The sequence below is a fragment of the Hemiscyllium ocellatum genome, chromosome 42, assembly GCF_020745735.1.
Source record: "Hemiscyllium ocellatum isolate sHemOce1 chromosome 42, sHemOce1.pat.X.cur, whole genome shotgun sequence".
Classification (NCBI taxonomy): Eukaryota; Metazoa; Chordata; class Chondrichthyes; order Orectolobiformes; family Hemiscylliidae; genus Hemiscyllium; species Hemiscyllium ocellatum.
The window spans coordinates 29,251,295-29,272,383 of record NC_083442.1 but is presented as its reverse complement, the minus strand read 5'-3'; the positions used below and the strand labels follow the sequence as shown (position 1 = coordinate 29,272,383).

The window sequence follows — 21,089 nt, the reverse complement described above, 5'->3', positions numbered from 1 at the left end:
TACAGTGAACAGCCAAGTTATTTTCTCCAGGGGAGGTGTCCAAAACTAGAGGGCATAGGTTAAATGTGAGAGAGGAAAGCTATAAAAGGGACTTAAGGGGAAGCTTTGTCATGCAGAGGGTGGTGCATTTATGGAATGAGCTGCCAGAGGAAATGGTGGAGGCTGGTACAATTACAACATTTAAAAAGCATCTGGATGGGTATATGAATAAGAAGGGCTTAGAAGGATATGGGCCAAATGCTGGCCAATGGGACTCAATTAATTTAGGATGTCTGGTTGGCATGGATAAGTTGGGCAAAAGTGTTTGTGTTTATACTCTACATCTCTATGACTCTATATAGCATATGTTACAGCTGCAGTATGTCCCAAGGTGTTTTATAGCTAATGGGGTATATTTGAAGTGTATTCATTTGCTGCATGATAGGAAGTGTAACAGTCAAATTGTGCACAGCAAGCTTATAGCAATGTGATTGAAGAATAAATATTGATATGAGCATTGGAGATAACTTCCAATGAAAATGTGTGATGGGAGCTTTTACATCCACTTTAGAGATATTTAAAACCTTATCCAAAAAAATGATACTTGCAACTCTGTAACATTCTCTCTTCTATACTGGAATGTTGCTGTTAATTTTTGCACTCAAGTCTTAGATATCTGATTGAGAGGTGACAATGTGACTAACTAAGCCACAGCTGACATTATAAGTAGCATGAGAAACGAACAATGTAGCAAAACAAGCAAAAACAATTTTACCTTTTCTTTTAATACATCTGTGTGTATGAGAGAGAACATACAGGAAATAAGACTGTGAGTCTAAAATTTCAAGTATGTCTGAACCTTGACACGAAGCAGTGATGGGAAATTTGCTTGAACATCTGTCTGTTCTCCATATGTGGGCTATAATACTATATTAATAGGTTGCTAACCTTCCAATAGATCTTGTGCCATAAGTGAATTCAGTGTAGTACAAGTTTCCTATTGTAAAGCTTTAAGCTTTATTGCCTGGAGTTTGCAAAGGGGCTGGTGGTGATGTTATGCTAATGATGAATAAATTTTAAATTAGAACGTCAAAATCTGATGGTTTAGGTGGCTTCAAATATAACCAAAATGAATGTAAAACAAATTAATGTGCCCAGAGGTTTAAGTAATATGTTACTAAGTGATGTTAAAGGAAAACAGCTTAAATATTGGGAATTCAATTTGACAATTCTTCCAAAATGCTTTGCCCAATGTAAGAATCATCTGTCTTATGAATTAAGAACCAGAGTGAAGTGATTTTAACTTTTTGTAATTGTGCAACATTTTACAATATTTATGGTTTGTTGCTCTGTAAAGTAGTTAAATCTTCTGTTTTCTCCCTGTTTCAGAGAACAGGTTAAAGGCTCTGATTTAAGATGCACAAGAATAAGAAAGCCTGGTTTTCTGAAAGTGTAAGCAGACACATTTGTGATCTTTGGGGTATGTATATACTATACTTTTTAATTTGAAATTGATTTTTAGTCAACTAGTTTCTTGCATTTCTAGATTCAAAATTAATATTATTGATGGGTGTTCAGTTCACTATAATCTTGTTTCCACTCTTGGCACCAAGAAAATGTGGAAAATCAGTCAGGTATAAATGTGGCAGATCAAAGAGCATTGCAATGAACATTGAAAGGGCAGTGAAGCTATCTAAATTGCTAAACATTCAGAGATGAGTAAAAGCTCTAGGCAATATTTGGAACAATCTTTACAAACACAGTTTGATTTCTGCAATGTTAAACATAGAATAACAGCTATAGAAAACTAAAGTCACCATAGTCCCAGAGGACCATAGGGCAACTCTCATTGAAGAGACGACTGATGGTGGTTTAACCTGAAGGTCACCAAGTTTACAACACAGAGTAAACACTCCTGCTTAATTTAAAGCAGCAATACAGAAAGGATTTATCCTGTATAATAATCTGTGAAAATTTGAGAGACTAAGAACTATTTGAAGTAAAAATTCACAACTTTATTTCTTAAAGTGTAACAGAGAATAATTAACTAACAACTATTTACAACACCTTCCTCTAACCTATCTTTTACTTTCCCCTCTAAAATACTAGTCCGATAAAAATCCTAATTAAGATTGACGAAACAAAACTTCTTATCTCAAAACCAGGCAGCTTTCGGTTCTTCTCTGTATTCCGATCTTCTTTTCTTCATCTTGGGGATTCTGCTTCACAGGTTACTGATCGATAAAGGTACCTTTAAGGGAGCTATTTTTCAGGCAGCCTTTACATGCTGGTCGCTTGGCAGTTCTCCTCTCAACTGTTCAATTTTCCCCAGTCTTATACCCCAAAAGCATAATTGGCTTTTAAGATTGTCAACATTCTCAATTCAAACATGATTGAAATTTGGTATTTTTGGGGTACAATTTAAACTGATTGGCTGAATTTGAAATTGTTTTTGTCTCATAGCAACTCAGCCAGTGCTATCTGTTCTGAACCAAACGTTACATTATAAATTCTCCAGCACTAGGTATGCTTGCCAAGTCTTTCACTCTCTTAAGGTATAGTACACTTCTGCATCTTCATAATACAAAGTCTGAGGCAAAGGTTGAGTGGGGGGACCTTCATGGTAACATCAGTCGGTAGAAGAAACAAACCTGCACTGTTGGCATCACTCTGCATCACAAGCCAGCCATCCAGCCAACCAATGAGTTAACCAATCATCTGACAACACCAAGAATTGATTAAATGTTTTTAATGTATGGCAGAGAAGGTGCACGTAGCATCCAGAAGAGTGTTTTACTTGATGCAGCAATGCATATATTGTCCTGCAACACAAAAGACTAGACACGGACATTGTGGTATTGAAGAATCCAAAGTCATTTACTAGTAGCTGTTATTTACAAACGTTATCTTCCTCAGGCACAAGAGTGTCTGGGCTAATATTAAGTTTTAAGTTCACAACTGAGGAGCAAACTTTCAGTCGAGTTCATGTTTCAAGTGATCTGAGGTAAGAGAGTTAGAGATCTTTATATATGCCTTCAGGTCAGATGCTATGATACAGTGATGATATTATGATTGTCTCTTAAAGGCATACTGATCAAGTGGCATAACAAAGCAGCGCTAAATTCACTGACCTCTGTTATCTCTTGGATCTTCTTCACAGACAGCTGAACTTTCCATTACTGCTCATCCCTTTCAATGCAATTCCAAACAGTCAGACTCCAAAGATCATAGCTGTCAGCAACTATGATCCAGTCGTCAGAGACCATTTTCCCCATCATCATTGTATTTTGGTATTCTTGTAGCACAGGTATGGATGGCCAAGAAGTCTTGACCCAGTGGTCATTTTCACTACATAGGCAATCTTTGATTATATGGCCCTTATCCATCAAATGAATGTGACTGAGCGAGTGCAGCTCTTGTTGGGTTAGGCAGTGCAGATAGAGAAAACTGTTCCCAGCCATTGAGAACCAGGGAACACAGACTTAAGGTGCATTACAAAAGAAACAAAGGTGACATGAGGAAAATCACTTTATGCAGTGACTGCTTTTTGTCTGGAATGTGCACCATACTGTCTGAGAAGATTGTGGACGTAACCCAATGGGTGGCACATTGGTTAGCACTGCTGCCTCACAGCGCTAGAGACCCGGGTTCAATTCCCGCCTCAGGCGCCTCTCTGTGTGGAGTTTGCACATTCTCCCCGTGTCTGCGTGGATTTCCTCCCGGTGCTCCAGTTTCCTCCCACAATCCAAAAAATGTGCAGGTTAGGGAATTGGCCATGCTAAATTACCCGTAGTGTTAGGGAAGGGGTAAATGCCAGAGTATGGGTCTGGGTGGTATATGCTTTGGTGGGTCGGTGTGGACTTGTTCGCTGAAGTAATCGAAAGTCTTTGAAAGATAATTGGATAATTGTCTGAAAAGGAAACATTTTCAGGGCTATGAGAAATAAGTTGGTGAGTTGTATTTGGATAAGTTGCTCTTATAGAAAGCCAACTCAGACATGATGGGCTGAATAGTTTCTTTCTGCACTGTAATAATTCTGTGATAAAGTGTCTTTCATTTTGAGCTGAGATGAGGAGAAATTTCTTCACTCAAAGGGTTATGAATCTTTGGGATTCTTAGTCATTGATTATGTTATGGCCAATAGGGGAGTTGTAGGACCTGGAAATAGAATAGAAAATTGGAGTTGGTGTGGAAGTGCACCCTTGATATTGATTGGTGGAATCAGCTTGATGGACTGCATTACATATTCTTGATCTTGTTTCTGGGATACTTAGTTCTTACGATTTTTGAACCATTGAAAAGTCTGCTGTGTAGTTTCATGTTTTATTCATGCAAACCAATAATTATAAATTGCTATGATCATTACTATACAAATTCAACTTGGTGCTTATTAGCCATACTTGTTTATAGAGATGATAATATAAATCTATAATTAGAAGTTTTTGTAAATTCTGTATTCTTAGCTGAGACATCTACCTTATTAGTGGTAAGTTTGTATTTCACAAATAAGATTTGAATGTATTTCAACTTTTGTTGCTTAAATAGCTTGCATTCCTTGCAGTGATTAGAGTAAAACACATTTGTAAACATTTGATCATTTTAATACATGGTTTCTGCAATTGCTCCTGCAGTAACTGAAGGCGGACTCATCACAAACTGGTGTTCAGCTGATTTCTTATTTAGCAATGATGCTGCTCATCCTGACACACAAAGGTATAAAGCAATAGAATTTGTATAGTTACATTTTTAAAGTTAAATAATACAAATTAATAGCTGCACTCTTAAATAGAATAAAATAATTTGAAATGTGAGTGAATGATACAAGACTATAATAATAACTGTAGTGATCCCAGCATAAAGATATGACCGCAGAGCTCACTTTGCAGGAAGCAGCAGCCAATCCACATGCAAAAACGAATTAAGACATTTCAGCAAACTAGTCAGAAATTTCTCTGCCCAGTGGAAGGATATCAGTGTCAAAATACAAAAGATAGTGGTAAAAATTAGGATTGTGAACTAGTGGCATGTGTGTTTGGTTTAATGTGTTAGGGAGTTTAATGCTCAACTCATCAGTATTTCTGGAGCCATGATTTTTATTCTAAACTAGTCTGAGAGAGGGCATCCTGAGGTGAAAATATGGTGGTACTGTGAGAATTTTATGAGCAGACAGAATAAACATTGAGAAGCATTAGCTTGCTTTTCCTATAGAAGGAACAGGAATTTGTTTTTTGCTTAGGGGAAACCCCTAAGCCTGGAAAGTTTCTAGTTTTACTTCACATGACTGTTGGTTGAAATTAGATATATGAAACAGTTTCCTCTCGAATAAGGAGCTACTTCAGAGAGGTTAAGAAATATGTAATTGCAATATGTTAAGATCTTCATTATTTAATTACATCTTTTCTTATTTTCGATTTGAAACTGCAAGCTGAAGTTGAGAAGTAAACTTTGAACAACCGCTTGTTTATAAAATACGGAAAACAAGCTGATATTTCTTTATGGGAACACAGAGGTTGGTACACTAATGGAATGAGCTGTGAGCGGTTGAGGTGGGAATGCTAGCAATATTTAAAAAGAATTTGGACAAAACATGGATAGGAAACCTTTAGAAGGGTATGTGCCAAGTGCGGGGAAATGGGGTTAGCGTTGATCGACATTTTAATTGCATGGACCAGTTTTGAACCAAAGGTCCTGTCTCCGTGCTGTAGGACTGTATGACTGTAACTGGCCTGGAAAGTTCATCGCTGGTTTGTTGCTGTCCTAAGAACGTGGCACATGCTTGGGCACAGGGACATGCTACGTTGAAGGACTGGCAGCAAGTTGAAAATTGAGGATAATTAAGGACAGAATTGTGCTGGCTAGGCAATCACAGAGATCATTACAAAGAAAGAAAAACCATTGTTTGAATTTACTTTTGGGCAAAAAGCTATATGGCTATGAAACCTGCTGGACAGAGTTTTGTGCTCTTTAGTCATCCTCTGGTTAAAGAATGATTTAATGTTTCGAGAAAAGAATCCGAGGGATATTCCTTGGAACTTACTGGAAACTGCTTTCATTGACTGATGATTTCAGAATTCAAGCAAAACACAATCTCGTGCCTGTAAATCAATGCAATGTTCCAGGAATTTTATAAAAGCATCATACTCATTATTGAAATGGTTATCAAACTGCCAGTTAAGACTCTTAGCATCATAGAGCATGGAAACAACCAGTCCATGCTGACCATGATCCCAAATTAAACAAGTCCTAACTGCCTTTTAATTTATCCCTTAACTCTGTCTGTCTGTCTTTGTGTGAGATATATACATTAGAGAGATTGAGGTTACAATTAAAGAAGATTGGGATTGAATCAATCATAGACATTAATTAGATTGTTGCTTGCTGTTCTAAGATACAGTAATAATAAGTCGTTAATTTCCGTTTAAACTATATGCTTGATGTTTGAGATCTGTTATTCTTAAAGTCTGGTTAGGAACAATGCTGCAATATTTTAATTTCACTGTGTTTCAATATTGAGTATTAGCAAGTATGATTTAGTCTGACTTGTTATCTCTGTGTTAAAACAAATGTTTTTAGTTTGAAAGTTTCAGAGCTACCAGAGGAAATGGTGGAGGCTGGTACAATTGCAACATTTAAAAGGCATTTGGATGGGTGCATGAACAGGAAGGGTTTGGAGGGATACAGGCCTGGTGCTGGCAGGTGGGACTAGTGCAAGGTTTGTGAAGGTTTGTAGCTCAGGTTGAGGTTTGCTCACTGAGCTGTAGGTTTGATATCCAGACGTTTCATTACCTGGCTAGGTAACATCATCAGTGACGACCTCCAAGTGAAGTGAAGCTGTTGTCTCCTGCTTTCTATTTATATGTTTGTCCTGGATGGGGTTCGTGGGATTTGTGGTGATGTCATTTCCTGTTTGTTTTCTGAGGGGTTGATAGATGGTATCTACATGTATGTGTTTGTTTATGGCGTTGTGGTTGGTGTGCCAGGCCTCTAGGAATTCTCTGGCATGTCTTTGCTTAGCCTGTCCCAGGATAGATGTGTTGTCCCAGTCGAAATGGTGGTTTTTTTTCATCTGTGTGTAGGGCTTCAAGAGAGAGAGGATCGTGTCTTTTTGTGGCTAGCTGGTGTTCGTGTATCCTGGTGGCTAACTTTCTTCCTGTTTGTCCTACATAGTGTTTGTGGCAGTCCTTGCATGGAATTTTGTAAATGATGTTGGTTTTGTCCATGAGTTTTACTGGGTCTTTTAAGTTTGTTAGTTTTGTTTGAGAGTGTTGGTGGGTTTGTGTGCTGCTAATGCACTGGTTAGGCCCCATTTGTGTCCAGTTTTGGGCCCCACACCTCAGGAGGGACATACTGGCACTGGAGCGTGTCCAGCAGAGATTCACACGGATGATCCCTGGAATGGTAGGTCTAACATACGAGGAGCGGCTGAGGATCCTGGGATTTTACCCATTGGAGTTTAGAAGATTAAGGGGAGATCTAATAGAAACTTACAAGATAATACATGGCTTGGAAAGGGTGGATGCTAAGAAATTGTTTCCATCAGGCAGGGAGACAGTGCCCGTGGACACAGCCTTAAAATTAGAGGGGGTCAATTCAAAACAGAAATGCGGAGACATTTCTTCAGCCAGAGAGTGGTGCCTTTGGAATTCATTGCCGCGGAGTGCAGTGGAGGCCAGGACGCTAAATGTCTTCAAGGCAGAGATTGATAAATTCTTTATGTCACAAGGAATTAAGGGTTACGGGAAGAATGCGGGTAAGTGGATTTGAAATGCCATCAGCCATGATTAAGTGGCGGAGTGAACTCGATGGGCCGAATGGCCTTGCTTCTACTCCTATGCCTTATGGTCTTAATAGGATTCCAAGGGGTCTTCGTAGTCTGGCTGTCATTTCTGAAACTTCTTTGATGTATGGTAAGGTGGTTAGGGTTGCTGGCTGTGTTTGGTCAACTTGTTGTGGTTTGTTCTTGAGGAATCTGCGGATTGTATTTTTTGAGTATCCGTTTTCTGGAATACGTTGTATAGGTGGTTCTCCTCCGTCTTCTGAATTTCGTCTGTGCTGCAGTGTGTGGTGGCTCGTTGGTGGCACTAGATTGGGTTGGGATATCTGGTATTCATGGATGGTTGGACCGAAGGGTCTGTTTCCATACTGTACACCTCTATGACTATATGACGTGTATGGTTATTTCAAGTTGAAAAACATCGAAACATGTGTCCAATCAAGGAAGAGGCTGTCACATTCTTAAGACTAAGAATTGAAAGAAACAGCTATGTTAAAAACTATAGATGTGATAACAAAGTTGCTTCCCTCTGATGTTGGAGTACTGTAACATGCTGGTTTTAGGATAGATGTAATTGCATTTTTAGGCTGTTCCCAAATTTTTCAATTTATATATATTTTATATATATATAGCTTGATTTATTCTATTTTATCTTCCTTTCTCGTTTGTAATAAACTTCTTTATCATTGTTATTATTATTGTCCAAGATAGTAGAGCTGGCACGGTAGGTAGTATTTGGGCTGAGCCTGTCCGCTTCAGGCCAGCCGCATTCTTTATATCTCTCTGCTTTTCGTCTTTTTTTCTTTTTCTTTTTCTTTTTCTTTCTGTTCTTTTTCTTCATCTTCCTGACGTTGTGGAGAGGACAGTGAAGTGTCGCATGGATTCCTGCCTTCATAGGCCCGATATGTGGACTCCTGGAATGGCAGCAGGGCATTGGCTGCAGTGATAGTTGAGTGGGGACTACAGTAGGCCCAGAGTATGGACTCTTCCGGCAATGACAAGTCATCAACTGCAGCAGTGTCGGTGCCCGGAATGGGGGTTCCACGCTGCAGTAGGCCCAGAACGGGAAACTTACAGCAGTCTGGAGCCGTGTTTGGGCCCCTTTTATTTTTGTGTACCCCAAAATGGAGCCGGATTGAGGTGACAGAGCACTTTTCACTGTATCTCCTGAGATTTTTGTGACAATAAAAAAATCTGCAAAAATGTGTGCATGTGTTTCAGTGAAGAACAGCATTTTTAAATAAAAAAAAAGGTTATCAAGCCAGGTTTCAGTTTGGATCTGACCTGTCCAGTCGTAACATCAGCTGGGATCATAACACTACTCCCTATTACTGTATCCTTAAGCTTTGCTGGGACATGGCTAGAAACTCCTTAGATGGTATATAAACATTTAACTTTTACAGACAATTCATAACTAATAGTTTTTAGTTTGGTCCAGAGAAACTTACTGATGTTTTATAGATCTTAAAATTACTAAACAGCGTTTTGAAAAGATTCATGGAACAAGAATATTTACATAATTAGTTACTTCTTTGGCTCAGCTTTTAGTTTAAGTGCAATTCAGCTTCATGACCTTATGAATTTTGTTTTATCTTTTAGAATCTTTGAGAGTTTGGATTTTGTGGAGGACAAGGCTACAGTATTTCATGCTAGTTATCTTTCGGCATGTGAAGACTCTGGGCTCAATGATAGTGTAGCTATGGGTCACTTTCTGCTTCCTCCATCCTGCCTTCATGAAGGTTAGTGCGAAGCAGATAAGAGAGACAGTTAATCTTTTAGACATTGGTTTCATCATTGGCAATTGTGTGAAGTTATTGTAGACTTGTATGCCTGGCTTAACTTGAAGAGCCCACAGGAAAATTTTAGATGGGACTAAAATAGGACAATATAGGGAATGCCTGCTTTGGATAAAATAATGCCTTGCCACACCTATGGAATAATTGCTTTTCTCAACAGAAATGTAAAGACCACTGGGTGTAGGAGGTGGCGAACTTAGTAAACTTACACATAGTAGGAATTTGGTCTGACAACAGTAGTTAGGTGAGAGTAGAACTCAAACAAAATAACATTGCTGTTGGTGATCATGTGTAAAGATGTTAATCCACATCAAAAATAGCCTCAAGGGTATTTAATTAATGGTTTATGAGCTTTTCCTGCTCAGAAGGTTTAATGGTATTATAATTTAAATGTGCTTTTGGAAAGGGGAAAGTGTAACTCTTTAGCTTCTTGCATCTTTTACGTGAAGTCAAATTTGATGCAACTTATAAGCAATATTTCCATCCTTTAGTTTTTAGTCTCTCAGGTTAACTGGGGAGTAATGGAAGACAACAGGCCGTAGTCATAGTGATATGGGACAGAATATTCCCCCCTTGAAGGTGGGGATAAAGGAAATAACAGAGTAATGTGTCTCTGGAGAGATACTTGCCTGTATCATACCACTTCAGTTAATTACAGGGCAAGAAGATTCAGTTGACATTACCTCAACGTGCCTTGAGTGATCAATTATCATTTGCTTATGGGCCACTGCTTACAACTATCTCATTATCCAGCAGTTGAGCAGGTGGGGAAATTAGGTTACTCCAAGTTGGAGCCTTTGCTACCCAATCTGGGGTCAGTTAGAATCAAGGATAGGGGGCAAGGGTTGACCTGTGGAAGCTACCTCCTTGTCCTTGGCCTTGCCTCTGAGTGCTTCTCTTCCTGCAATCCCATCTGGTGAGAAGCAAAAGAAATCTACTTAATGATATGAAATATTTGTTTTAAACACAGCTGCATTTTTTTAAAACTCCTCTTTTCATCCGGTTAGACTATAGCATTGATCAAAGCTTCAGAGTAGGTTTCCAGCCTGTGACAGGACCCAACCAATAAGTAATGTTGCATGGAAACTGAAAAAATATACTGGTAGAGTACTAGATGGAGGATAAAAGTTACTTCGGAGTTTCTGTTCTCAATATTACTTGATTTGTTATTGTAGTTTTTAAAGTTTTTAATTAAGCAATATGCATCTGCAGCTCTCCTCACATCTATGAGCAACATCAGAATCGCTTGTAAAATTTGAGCAAGCAGGAATATTCATTTGGAATTGGACATGAGGTTGAATTCTGCAATTTTTGGTCCGTTGCATTTGTTATCAAGGAATATTGTGACAGAACCCCTGGAGATTGATTGGGTGATTGAGTCAAATGTGCTTGATTCTGTAAAAGGAATAGGCTAAGTGGTGTTCAATACTTCCACTTTTCATGTGCTTAAGACAAAATAATGTCTATATTTGGACTATTTCATGCGTATTTTGTGTTCTTAATTATTTCAGAAATTCGAGCAGCAGTTGGAAATTTCATTTGGGAGATGGACAATCCTTTACAACCTCAGCAGGTGAGGTTATTTCCTTCCATTTTGTGTTTTGTTTCTAAGGTGCTATAGAAACTAATTGATATATTCAAATAGGTATGCACAGTGTTCTAAATGAAATGCAATAATGACCCCCATAACCTAGACACTTGTAAGAATACGTGCAGTGATTGTAAGCATGTGTGAGCTTGCTTGACGTGACTATTGAGTCATAGATGGAGGTAATTGGCAGTAATTTTGTGAATTATCAAATGAAGCTCCATGTTGGATCTGCCAAATTATTGAATTGAGTCACTGCTATACTATTCCAGCATGCTCCATCATTCTGTTTGCTTTCCATCTTGTCGTAATATTTTACGGTCAACAATAATTGAACTGACAGCAGTTAGCTTCTGGGAAAGAACATGCAAATAAATGTTTGTATATACTTATTACAGATGAACAATACAAACAAATGCAGACAGGTATGCATGGGTTCAGAGATATTTGCATTTATAGGCAATGAAAATGCCACACATTAGATATATAGTTACTGTTGCATCAGATTATGACTTTTTGTTACTTTAAATTTTAATATTAGTCACATGAGAGAGGAGATGCTTCAAAAAGGAAGAGATCTGCAAACTGTCATCGCCCAGAAATAGAAAGAAAGGATCAAGACATTCATAATAATGGGTGCAGGTTTGTTTCTTCAGTCTAATCCTATATTGCGACGAAAGAAACCCTTGCTGTTTAAGTTGCAAATTATTCTATAATTACTTGCATTATTGAAAGGACTACATGTAAAGCACTTTTGAGTGTCCATTTGTCATAAAACTTGCAATTAAAGGCCAGTTACATTTGCTGAAATTTTTGATAATAAAAGAAATTCCAGTATTCATTTTCAGTAAAATATTGTAGGCATGAGGAGAAAGTGAGGACTGTAGATGCTGGAGATCAAAGTCAAAATGTATGGTGCTGGAAAAGCACAGCCAGTCAGGCAGCATCACAGGAATAGGAGTGTCGAAGTTTCTAGCATAAGCTCTTCATCAGGAATGTGGCTACATCAGAAATCAGCTCACATTCTAGATGAAGGGCTTATGCTTGAAATGTCGCCTCTCCTGCTCTTCGAATGCTGCCTGACCAGCTATGCTTTTCCAGCACCTCACTTTTTGACATTGTATGTCATGACCCAATTTAGCTTAATGTTGGCTGTCTTAACTGTTAACACATACATAGACTTGTAATTTCTGTTATCCTTCAGAATATGATCTTCGATCAAAAGTGTGAATATTTTGTTTTAATTTTTAATTCTCTTTTTCACATATTCAACTGTAATGACTGCTGGGAACTTTTGAAGATTAGAATACTTAGTGCCAAATTACTAGAAATTGTTGCAGTCATAGAGTCATAGAGATATACAACATGGAAACTGTCCAACTCGTCCATGTTGACTAGATATCTTATATAAATCTAGTCCCATTTGGCAGCATTTGGGCCATACCTCTCTAAACCTTCCTATTTATATACCCATCCAGATTTCTTTTAAATGCTGCAATTGTACCAGCCTCCACCACTTCCTCTGGCAGCTCATTCCATACACGCACCAGCCTCTTCATGAAAAAGTTGTACCATAGGTCCCCTTTATATCTTTCCCCTCTCAGCTTAAACCTATGCCGTCTATTTTTGGACTCCTCCACCCTAGAGAAAAGACCTTAAGTATTTGCCCTATCCATGCCTCTCATGACTTTATAAGTTTCCCGGAATTTATTCCCGGAATTAAAATTTAGAATTTGTGAATTATAAGAAAGATATAGAAGAAAGATGGGGACCCTCTTGTGGTGCAGTTAGTAGTGTTCCTACTTCTAGACAGAGAGGCTTGTGTCCAATTCCCTCTGCTCTAGAGGTGTGTAATAACATCTCTGAACAGGTGAATAGAAAGGCAAGTCAGGGACAGAATAAAAGTAAAGAAAATGCATACGATGTGGTGAAGGTTGGTCTGAGTCAGAGGATTGTAATGAGTTTAAACACCAGCAGAAGACAACTAAATAAGCAATAAGGAGGAGAAGATGAAAAATGAGAATAAGCTAGCTAGTGACACAAAAGAATTTTGAAAAGAGATTTTGAGACATCACAGTCTCAATCGTTAGCACTGTTGCCTCACAGTGCCAAGGACCTAGTTCGATCCAGCCTTAGGCAACTGTGGAGTTTGCATGTTCTCCCCTATGTCGGTGTGGGCTTCCTCTGGCTGTTCTAGTTTCCTTCCAAAGTCCAAACATGATCAGGTTAAGTGGATTAGCAATGCTAAATAGCTCAAAGTGTCTCAAAATGTGCAGGCTAGGTGGATTAGACATGGGAAATGCAGGATTGCAGGGTTTTGGGGGGTCTGGGTGGGATGCTTTTTGGAGGGTGGGTGTGGACTCGATGGGCTGAATGTCCTGCTTCCACACTGTAGGAATTCTATGAAAGAAACTGTTTTGGCTGTTGTTGTGGAATAATGCCAAAAATCTATATTTTAATCCAACTTTTCACAACAAGTTAGATCTCCATAGTCACAACTCAAAACCGCCTTTGAGCAATTTATTAGAATTGTTGCATAAAATATTAGATATTTAGTTGTACATTTGACACAATAGGCATTATCATACTTATTTTTCATGTAACTACATGTGATCTAGCAACTGATACATTAGAATGTTATTGCATGTTATTTATTTTAGATATCATGATTATAAACTTTCTGATTCACAGTAGCATTGCTGAGAATATCAATTTTAGTTTAGTTGGTAATGGGGCGTGCCCCTTAAAGTCAATTTTCAGGCACCCCTTGTGAGATAGTGATTGGAATAGGTGTACCATGATGCAAGCTATAGAAATATAGAAACATAAAAATAGGAGCTGATAATGGCCATTTAGCCCTTGGAGCCTGCTGCACTATTGAATAGGATCATGCCTGATCATCCAACTCAATGCCCATTTTTCCTTTCTCTATATATCTTTTGACCCCTTTTAGCCCAAAGAGTTACGTAGAAATCCTTCTCAAAAAATTCAGTGTCTTGGTATCAGACACTTCCTATGGCAGTGAATTACATAGGCTGACCATTCTATGAATGAAGAAATTTCTCCTCATCTCAATCCTGAAACGTGTATCTTTAAATTATTCTGGAATCCCAGGTCATCGGGAGAATCCTACGTTTACCCTGTCTAGTCCTGTTAGAATTTTATGGGTTTTTTTGTTCTAAACTCAATAAATCTAGTCCTAACCAATCCAGTCTCACTTCAGTCACAAGTCCTGCCATCCTTTTGTTGCATTCCCTTCATGCTCAGATAGAATCACAGATTTCCTGCAATGTGGAAGTAGGAGATTCAGCTTGTCGAGTCCACACTGGACCTCTGAAGAGCATCCCACCCAGACCCATCTCCCCACCCTGTAATGCTGCATTTCCCATGGCTAATGCACCTAACCTGCACATCTCTAGACGCTATGGCCAGTTTACCAGATATGGAAACCATATTTCACACAGAACTCCAAATGTAGTTCACCAAGATAATTGTACAACTGTAGCAAGATATTCTTGCTCCTATACTTGAATTTTCTCACAATGAAGGCCAGCAAACCATTTTCCCCTTCATTGTCTGCTATACCTGCTTACTTAATTTCAGCGATATGTGTACGTGGATACCCAAGAGTCATTCTATCTCCTGTTTTCCCCATCTATCACCATTCATATAATAATCTGCCTTCTTGTTTTTGCTTCCAAACTGGATAACCTCACATTCATCCACATTATATTTCATTTGCCATGCATTTACCCACTCATTCAACTTAACCAAACTATACTGAAGCATATCTCTCCATCCTCCTCATAGTTCACCCACCCACCCAGTTTTGTGTCATCCGTCTATTTGGAGAAATTACATTTAGTTCCCTCAGCAAAATCATAGATATCGTATGAATAATTGGGGTCCAAGCACTGATTCCTGTCATGCTCCACTAGTCACTGGGTGCTACAGAATAAGATTCATTTATTCGTAGCTCGTAATTTCTTATGTGGGACCTTATCAAAAGCCTTCAGAAAGTTCAAGTAAATCACAGCACTAGCTCTCCCTCATCATATCTATGAGTTATGTCCTTGAAAGATTCCATAGGTTTGTCAACCATAATTTCCCTTTCATAAATTTTTGCTGTATCTGTCTGATCCAGTCACTGTTTATCTGTGCTCTGTTATACATCTTTTAAAATGGGCTTTAGTATTGCCGATATCAGGTTAACCAGTCTGAATTCCCTTTCTCCTCTACCTTTGTATAATAATAGGATTATGTCAGATACTCTCCAAACCATAAGAATTACATCAGTTAATTGATGTGAAATTTCTTCTGAATTAGAATTTGTATGATTTTCCCCTTGGGAGAGACCTAGTTATCTCAGGATTATGAATGACATTTAGCAGAAATAAGTGGCCCTCATATGACAACAACAGCTGAAGCTTATTTTTGTACAGTGCCTTTAACATAGTAAAGAATCCAGAGTTCTTCACAGGAATGTTTTAAGACAAAATATGACACCAAGATACAAAAGGAGATTAGTGAGTTTTGAGACGATTTGTAGCTCAGGTTGAGGTTCTAGATGTAGGTTTGCTTGCTGAGCTGGAAGATTCATTTTCAGGCGTTTCATTATCATACTAGGTAACATCTTCAGTGAACCTCCAGATGAAGATATTACCTAATATGGTAACGAAACGTCTGAAATTGAACATTGCAACTCAGCAAGCAAACCTACATCCAGCGCAAAAGGAGATATTCGGTCAGGTGAGCAAAAGCTAGGCCAAAGATGTGGGCTTTAAGGAGTTAGGTAAAGGAGGGAAACAAGGCAGAGAGGTGGAAGAAGGGAATTCCAGTGATGAGTGCCTCAGAATGATAGAGAAATTAAAATTGGGGATGCTCATGAGGGTAGAATTAGATGAACATAGAGATCTTGGTGAGTTGTAGAACTAAAGGAATTACTGAATTAGAGAGGCCAAGTGGAGAGCACAGGGTGACAACTGAAATGGAACTTGGCATGGGGACTGAAAATTATCTTCTGAGTATTTTCTTTGGGGGAAATTTCTGCTCCTCCAATTATTGATAACTTACCTGATAATTTAGCTGTATTGAAGGGTCAAGAGAGATGCGTAAATCATTGAGGAGCATGTGGCAAGTGACAAAATAGTAAGAATTACAGGGTCACAGCAGACAGTATACGAAGGCTACTGGAGCTGTCAATCACTCATTTTTTGTTGGTGTGACATAAGTTTTTTTATTGAAGGATAGGTCAGTGTGGATCTGAAGAAAGCTATTATAAAGGAAAGGATGGTATTTTCTTAAAGGAGAGGACCATCTAGAATTAAAATGTATCCAGCCCTAGGGTTAGCCATGAAACTATTTACCAAATGGGCATTTAGCAACTGAAGAGCCCCTCAAGTGTTCATAATACATTGTGCCAAGTAACTAAATGAGATATTTTATGGGATTTTAGTGAACCTCGTGTGCAGCTTTGTAGCACTGCAGTCATTGCCTGGACTCATTGGGATTTACTAAATACATAACTTGTAGGCAAACGAAAACACTGGAAGTTGGTATAAATTCTTGGGAGTACATCAAGCCTCTGTCAGTTTTAACCACAAATGTCTTGACAGTTGCTTTAGTATCTAAGGGTTATACAAAGGTATTTGAACTTGGCCCTAAAATGTTGCTGTATAATGTTTTCAAAGCAGAAACCAGAATTTAGGGATTGAAACACCATCATTTGAAGCTACAACTTGTCACGTTCAACAGATGTACCCCGTAAACAACATGGTTACTGGTAAGAAATAGATTGCATTTATAATTTATGATCCCAGTTGATGTTATTACTAGTCAAGTCAAATCCCAAACTGAAATCTGGTTTTATATATCATTTTTGTTTTGGTTTTAAGAGTTTGATCCTTCACTGAAACAAATGTACGTTATGCTGCCGATTTGGTTTTAACAATAAAACACAAGTTTGCTACATAAAAGAAATTAAGATAAAATTGAATAAGCCAACTTTACATGCAACACAAGTTTAATTATTTCAAAACACGCACTAAACTGCAACTAATCCTGACAGCATTCCTTTACAGTACTCAAAGGCAGAGAGAATTCCTTTCTCTGTCACACAGATGGTTTGACTTAGTTTTGGCTTCACTTCCCATTTGGAGAATCTGATCACCTGTTCTTGAGGGTGAATACAATTGAAAGTATACTTTCTCACCTTCAAATAACCCCTTCAAAGATTTAAGCAAACATTTCTGGTCTGGAACTTAAAATAAACTCCTTACATTGAGGTAACCTATTTCTTAATAGCTCTAAACTTTCTTTAGGAGCAACTCTTTTACATATCCAGCTTGAGCTAAGACTTTCTTCAAGCTAATGGATTTTTTGAGACATCCCAAGCTTGTGAAAGACAATATTAATGCAAGTTGTTTCCTAATCACTCATTCTCCAGGGACAATATTTGGTATGCTGTCCCTTTGAAGCTTTCTCATGGCATCCAGCACTCTTGATCAACATTCTTCCCCCAGCCTCCCTTTTCTACAGTTTGTTTATTCCTATTAGACATTATTCTTTCTCTCACATTCTGCAATGTACAAATACTTGTTTTCATCAAAGCTGATTTTTGTTGTAGTTGCTCTGAATGGTGTTGTGGAGAAACATCTGAATTTAAAAGTCTTTTATTATATTGAGTTACATAGAGTCTATTATTCCAGAACTAGAAACACGCTGGTGTTTATGCTTCACTCAATTTCTTCTTAAACAACATCAAAATATTCATCTGTTTGCTCCTCACAATGTATCTGTCTAAACTGGGGAAAATAAATACTGTCTAGGTGAGAGTTTTGCAGAATACATCTGTTCAATCCATGAGCATCACACCAAGCTTCTACTTGCCTGTTATTTTAATTCTCCACCTTGATCTCCCTCTCTGTCTGTTGCTTGCTACAGTGTTCCATTTAAGTTTAACACAGACTGAAAGAACTGCATCTTCTCATTCAGCTAATTTATAGCCTTTTGGATTCAGTTTTGAGTTCAATATTTTAGTATGCCCTTTTTGTTTGTTTTTTTCTGGTTTCTCGCTTGCTTCCTTTGCTTTTGAATTGTAACTGTTCCAATTCCTGCCATTCATACCCCCTCTAAACATACCTTTCGTTTCTTTACTTATCCCAATGTCCCTCTTTTTTGCCTTGTGCCATACAACATTTTGACATTTAATCATTATGCCTTCCTCCCTGTCGTAGTGCTTTCCTTTCACTCATCTTCCCACCTTTTCCTTTCACTTATTGAAAACCTATTGTGTATAACTTTCTGCAGTTCTAATTGAAGATCACAGACCTGGAATGCTAACTTGTTTCCGTCTTCACTGATGCTGTCTGACTTGCATTTTCCAGCATTCTCTGATTTTATTACAATGATATTTAATTGGGTATTATGAAATGAAAAATAGGTTTCTTAGCTGCTTTGGAATCATACATCTTCCAACACTTAGAGTAACCTCAATATGTGATAGTTTGGTTGTATTTAAATTTTATTTTGAATCTCTGTGAGTTTCATTTCTCACTGAGATCATGTATTAAAAATTAGATAATTAGAAGTCACTGCATCTTGCAGCAAAGTTTCCCAAGATATAAAAGCACACAGGAGAAATTAAGGACTTCAGATACTGGAGATCAGAGTTGAAAATGTGTTGCTGGAAAAGCGCAGCAGGTCAGGCAGCATCCAAGGAGCAGGAGAATCGACGTTTTGGGCATGAGCCCTTCAGGAATGAGGAAAGTGTGTCAAGCAGGCTAAGATAAAAGGTAGGTAGGAGGGACTTGGGGGGAGGGGCGTTGGAAATGTGATAGGTGGAAGGAGGTTAAGGTGAGGGTGATAGGCTGGAATGGGGGTGGGCGCGGAGAGGTCAGGAAGAAGATTGCAGGTTAGGGAAGGTAGTGCTGAGTTCGAGGGTTGGGACTGAGACAAGGTGGGGGGAGGGGAAATGAGGAATTTGGAGAAATCTGAGTTCATCCCTTGTGGTTGGAGGGTTCCTAGGTGGAAGATGAGGTGCTCTTCCTCCGCCCTCCTTCCCACTCCATCAAGGACATGCAGGTCCTTGGACTCCTCCATCGCCAGACCATAGCAACACGATGGCTGGAGGAAGAGCGCCTCATCTTCCGCCTAGGAACCCTCCAACCACAAGGGATGAACTCAGATTTCTTCAGTTTCCTCATTTCCCCTCCCCCCACCTTGTCTCAGTCCCAACCCTCGAATTCAGTACCACCTTCCTAACCTGCAATCTTCTTCCTGACCTCACCGTCCCCACCCCACTCCGGCTTATCACCCTCACCTTAACCTCCTTCCACCTATCGCATTTCCAACGCCCCTTCCCCAAATCCCTCCTCCCTACCTTTTATCTTAGCCTGCTTGGCGCACTTTCCTCATTCCTGAAGAAGGGCTCATGCCCGAAACAGCGATTTTCCTGCTCCTTGGATGCTGCCTGACCTGCTGCGCTTTTCCAGCAACACATTTTCAGCTATAAAAGCACACAGTGGATTATTGTTAATTCTACGAAGAAAGTGCACGAAAGGGAATAGTTTTGATTTAACTGTAGTCATTTGTTTTGATACTTCTGGTTAGGTTTTATCTCTATTGACGAGCTGAAGAAGTACCCAGGAGATTTGTATGACTTCATTCCAGGCACCGCAGGTTATTCAGTCTGCTGTGCCCATAGAGACAAAATATTTTCAGTTTTAAAAAGCAGAAACAGGAACCACACATTTATTCATACAAATTAAACGAGACTGAAATCAGCTTCAACTGAAAAAAAGCCTTTGAACATTGGTGAAGGTATGAACCTTTGCAGTAGCCTGTTATGTTTTGCTCAATGATAGATTGTTAAGAATAAAGATTTTTTTTGCTTACAATGTAAAATGTTTTGTAATTATTGAACTGTAATCCCTTTATGTTTGCCTTAATATATCGAATGTAGCTCAATTACTTGTGTTAATGCATCACATCAAATGAATAACCATAGTGATTTCACACAAAATTACAGAGAAAATATAAAAGTGTAATCGTCTGTGTTGGTGTTTAACCTCTTTGGGAGAAATATTCCTAACCCCATTTGCCCATTGTTTCCAAATTTACTCATTTTTTTTGAAGTTTTCAATATAAAAGAAATCAATTATTATTACAAATGCAGTCCCAATTTTCACATTTTACTTCAAAGATTCCTCATGTACCTAATTGTGTTTTTAGTGAAGTAAAAATGGAAAGTGCTAGAGAAGCTCAACAGGTTTGGCGAGAGAAAAGGATTTTATTTTTTAAGTTTAGTATGGCTTCTTCTGAGTCAAAGGTTGTCAATTCAAATCTATATTCAGCTACAAGCTTGACGTTTCAGTGCAGAATCATTATTTGTAGACCAGATTGGTAATCCTGACATAGTGTCTAATAGTTATGTCTCAATTGACATACATAATTCAGACTATCTGCCGTTTTACCCTTTCTATTTGTGGAACTTCTTTGCGTAAAAACTGGCTTTCAATTGTCATTAAAATTACTATGAGGGATTTTTGATTTTTGGGATATTGTGCATGGTACTTTGTAATGCAAATATATGTGTATTCATAAAAATAACTTAATTCCTTGAGGTACTATTAGTGAGTTGTGAATCTAAACTCCAAAGACCACATTGTCCATTAACAGCATAATTTATTTACCAAAATATACCACCTAACGTTTACTGAAGTTAAGTGCCATCTGCAATTACTTTGTTTATTCCACCATAATTCGTACCTCCTTGCAGCTATCACTGACCTTTAGCATTATTTGTTGTGTCTCCTTTCTGCTAAGTTGGATGGAAATCCATCCAGACTTAAGTTGAAATAATTGCTGTATACAGAAAACAGAAGTAGACCCAAAAGCTAACCTTAGCCCTTCACTTCTAAACTGTACTTTGCATGTATGTTTTGTTTCCTAT

The 21,089-nt window shown here is 38.4% G+C and overlaps 1 protein-coding gene across 1 annotated transcript; it reads left to right on the top strand.

The window, feature by feature from the left end:
• Positions 1 to 1,395: 1,395 nt before the first annotated feature.
• Positions 1,396 to 19,905, top strand: terb2 (telomere repeat binding bouquet formation protein 2). The gene is made up of 6 exons (XM_060853675.1): positions 1,396 to 1,459; positions 4,611 to 4,692; positions 9,353 to 9,492; positions 11,061 to 11,122; positions 16,892 to 16,919; positions 19,748 to 19,905. The coding sequence occupies exons 1-6, from the start codon at positions 1,396 to 1,398 to the stop codon at positions 19,903 to 19,905; spliced, it is 534 nt and encodes a 177-aa protein (XP_060709658.1).
• The last annotated feature ends 1,184 nt before the right edge of the window (positions 19,906 to 21,089 follow it).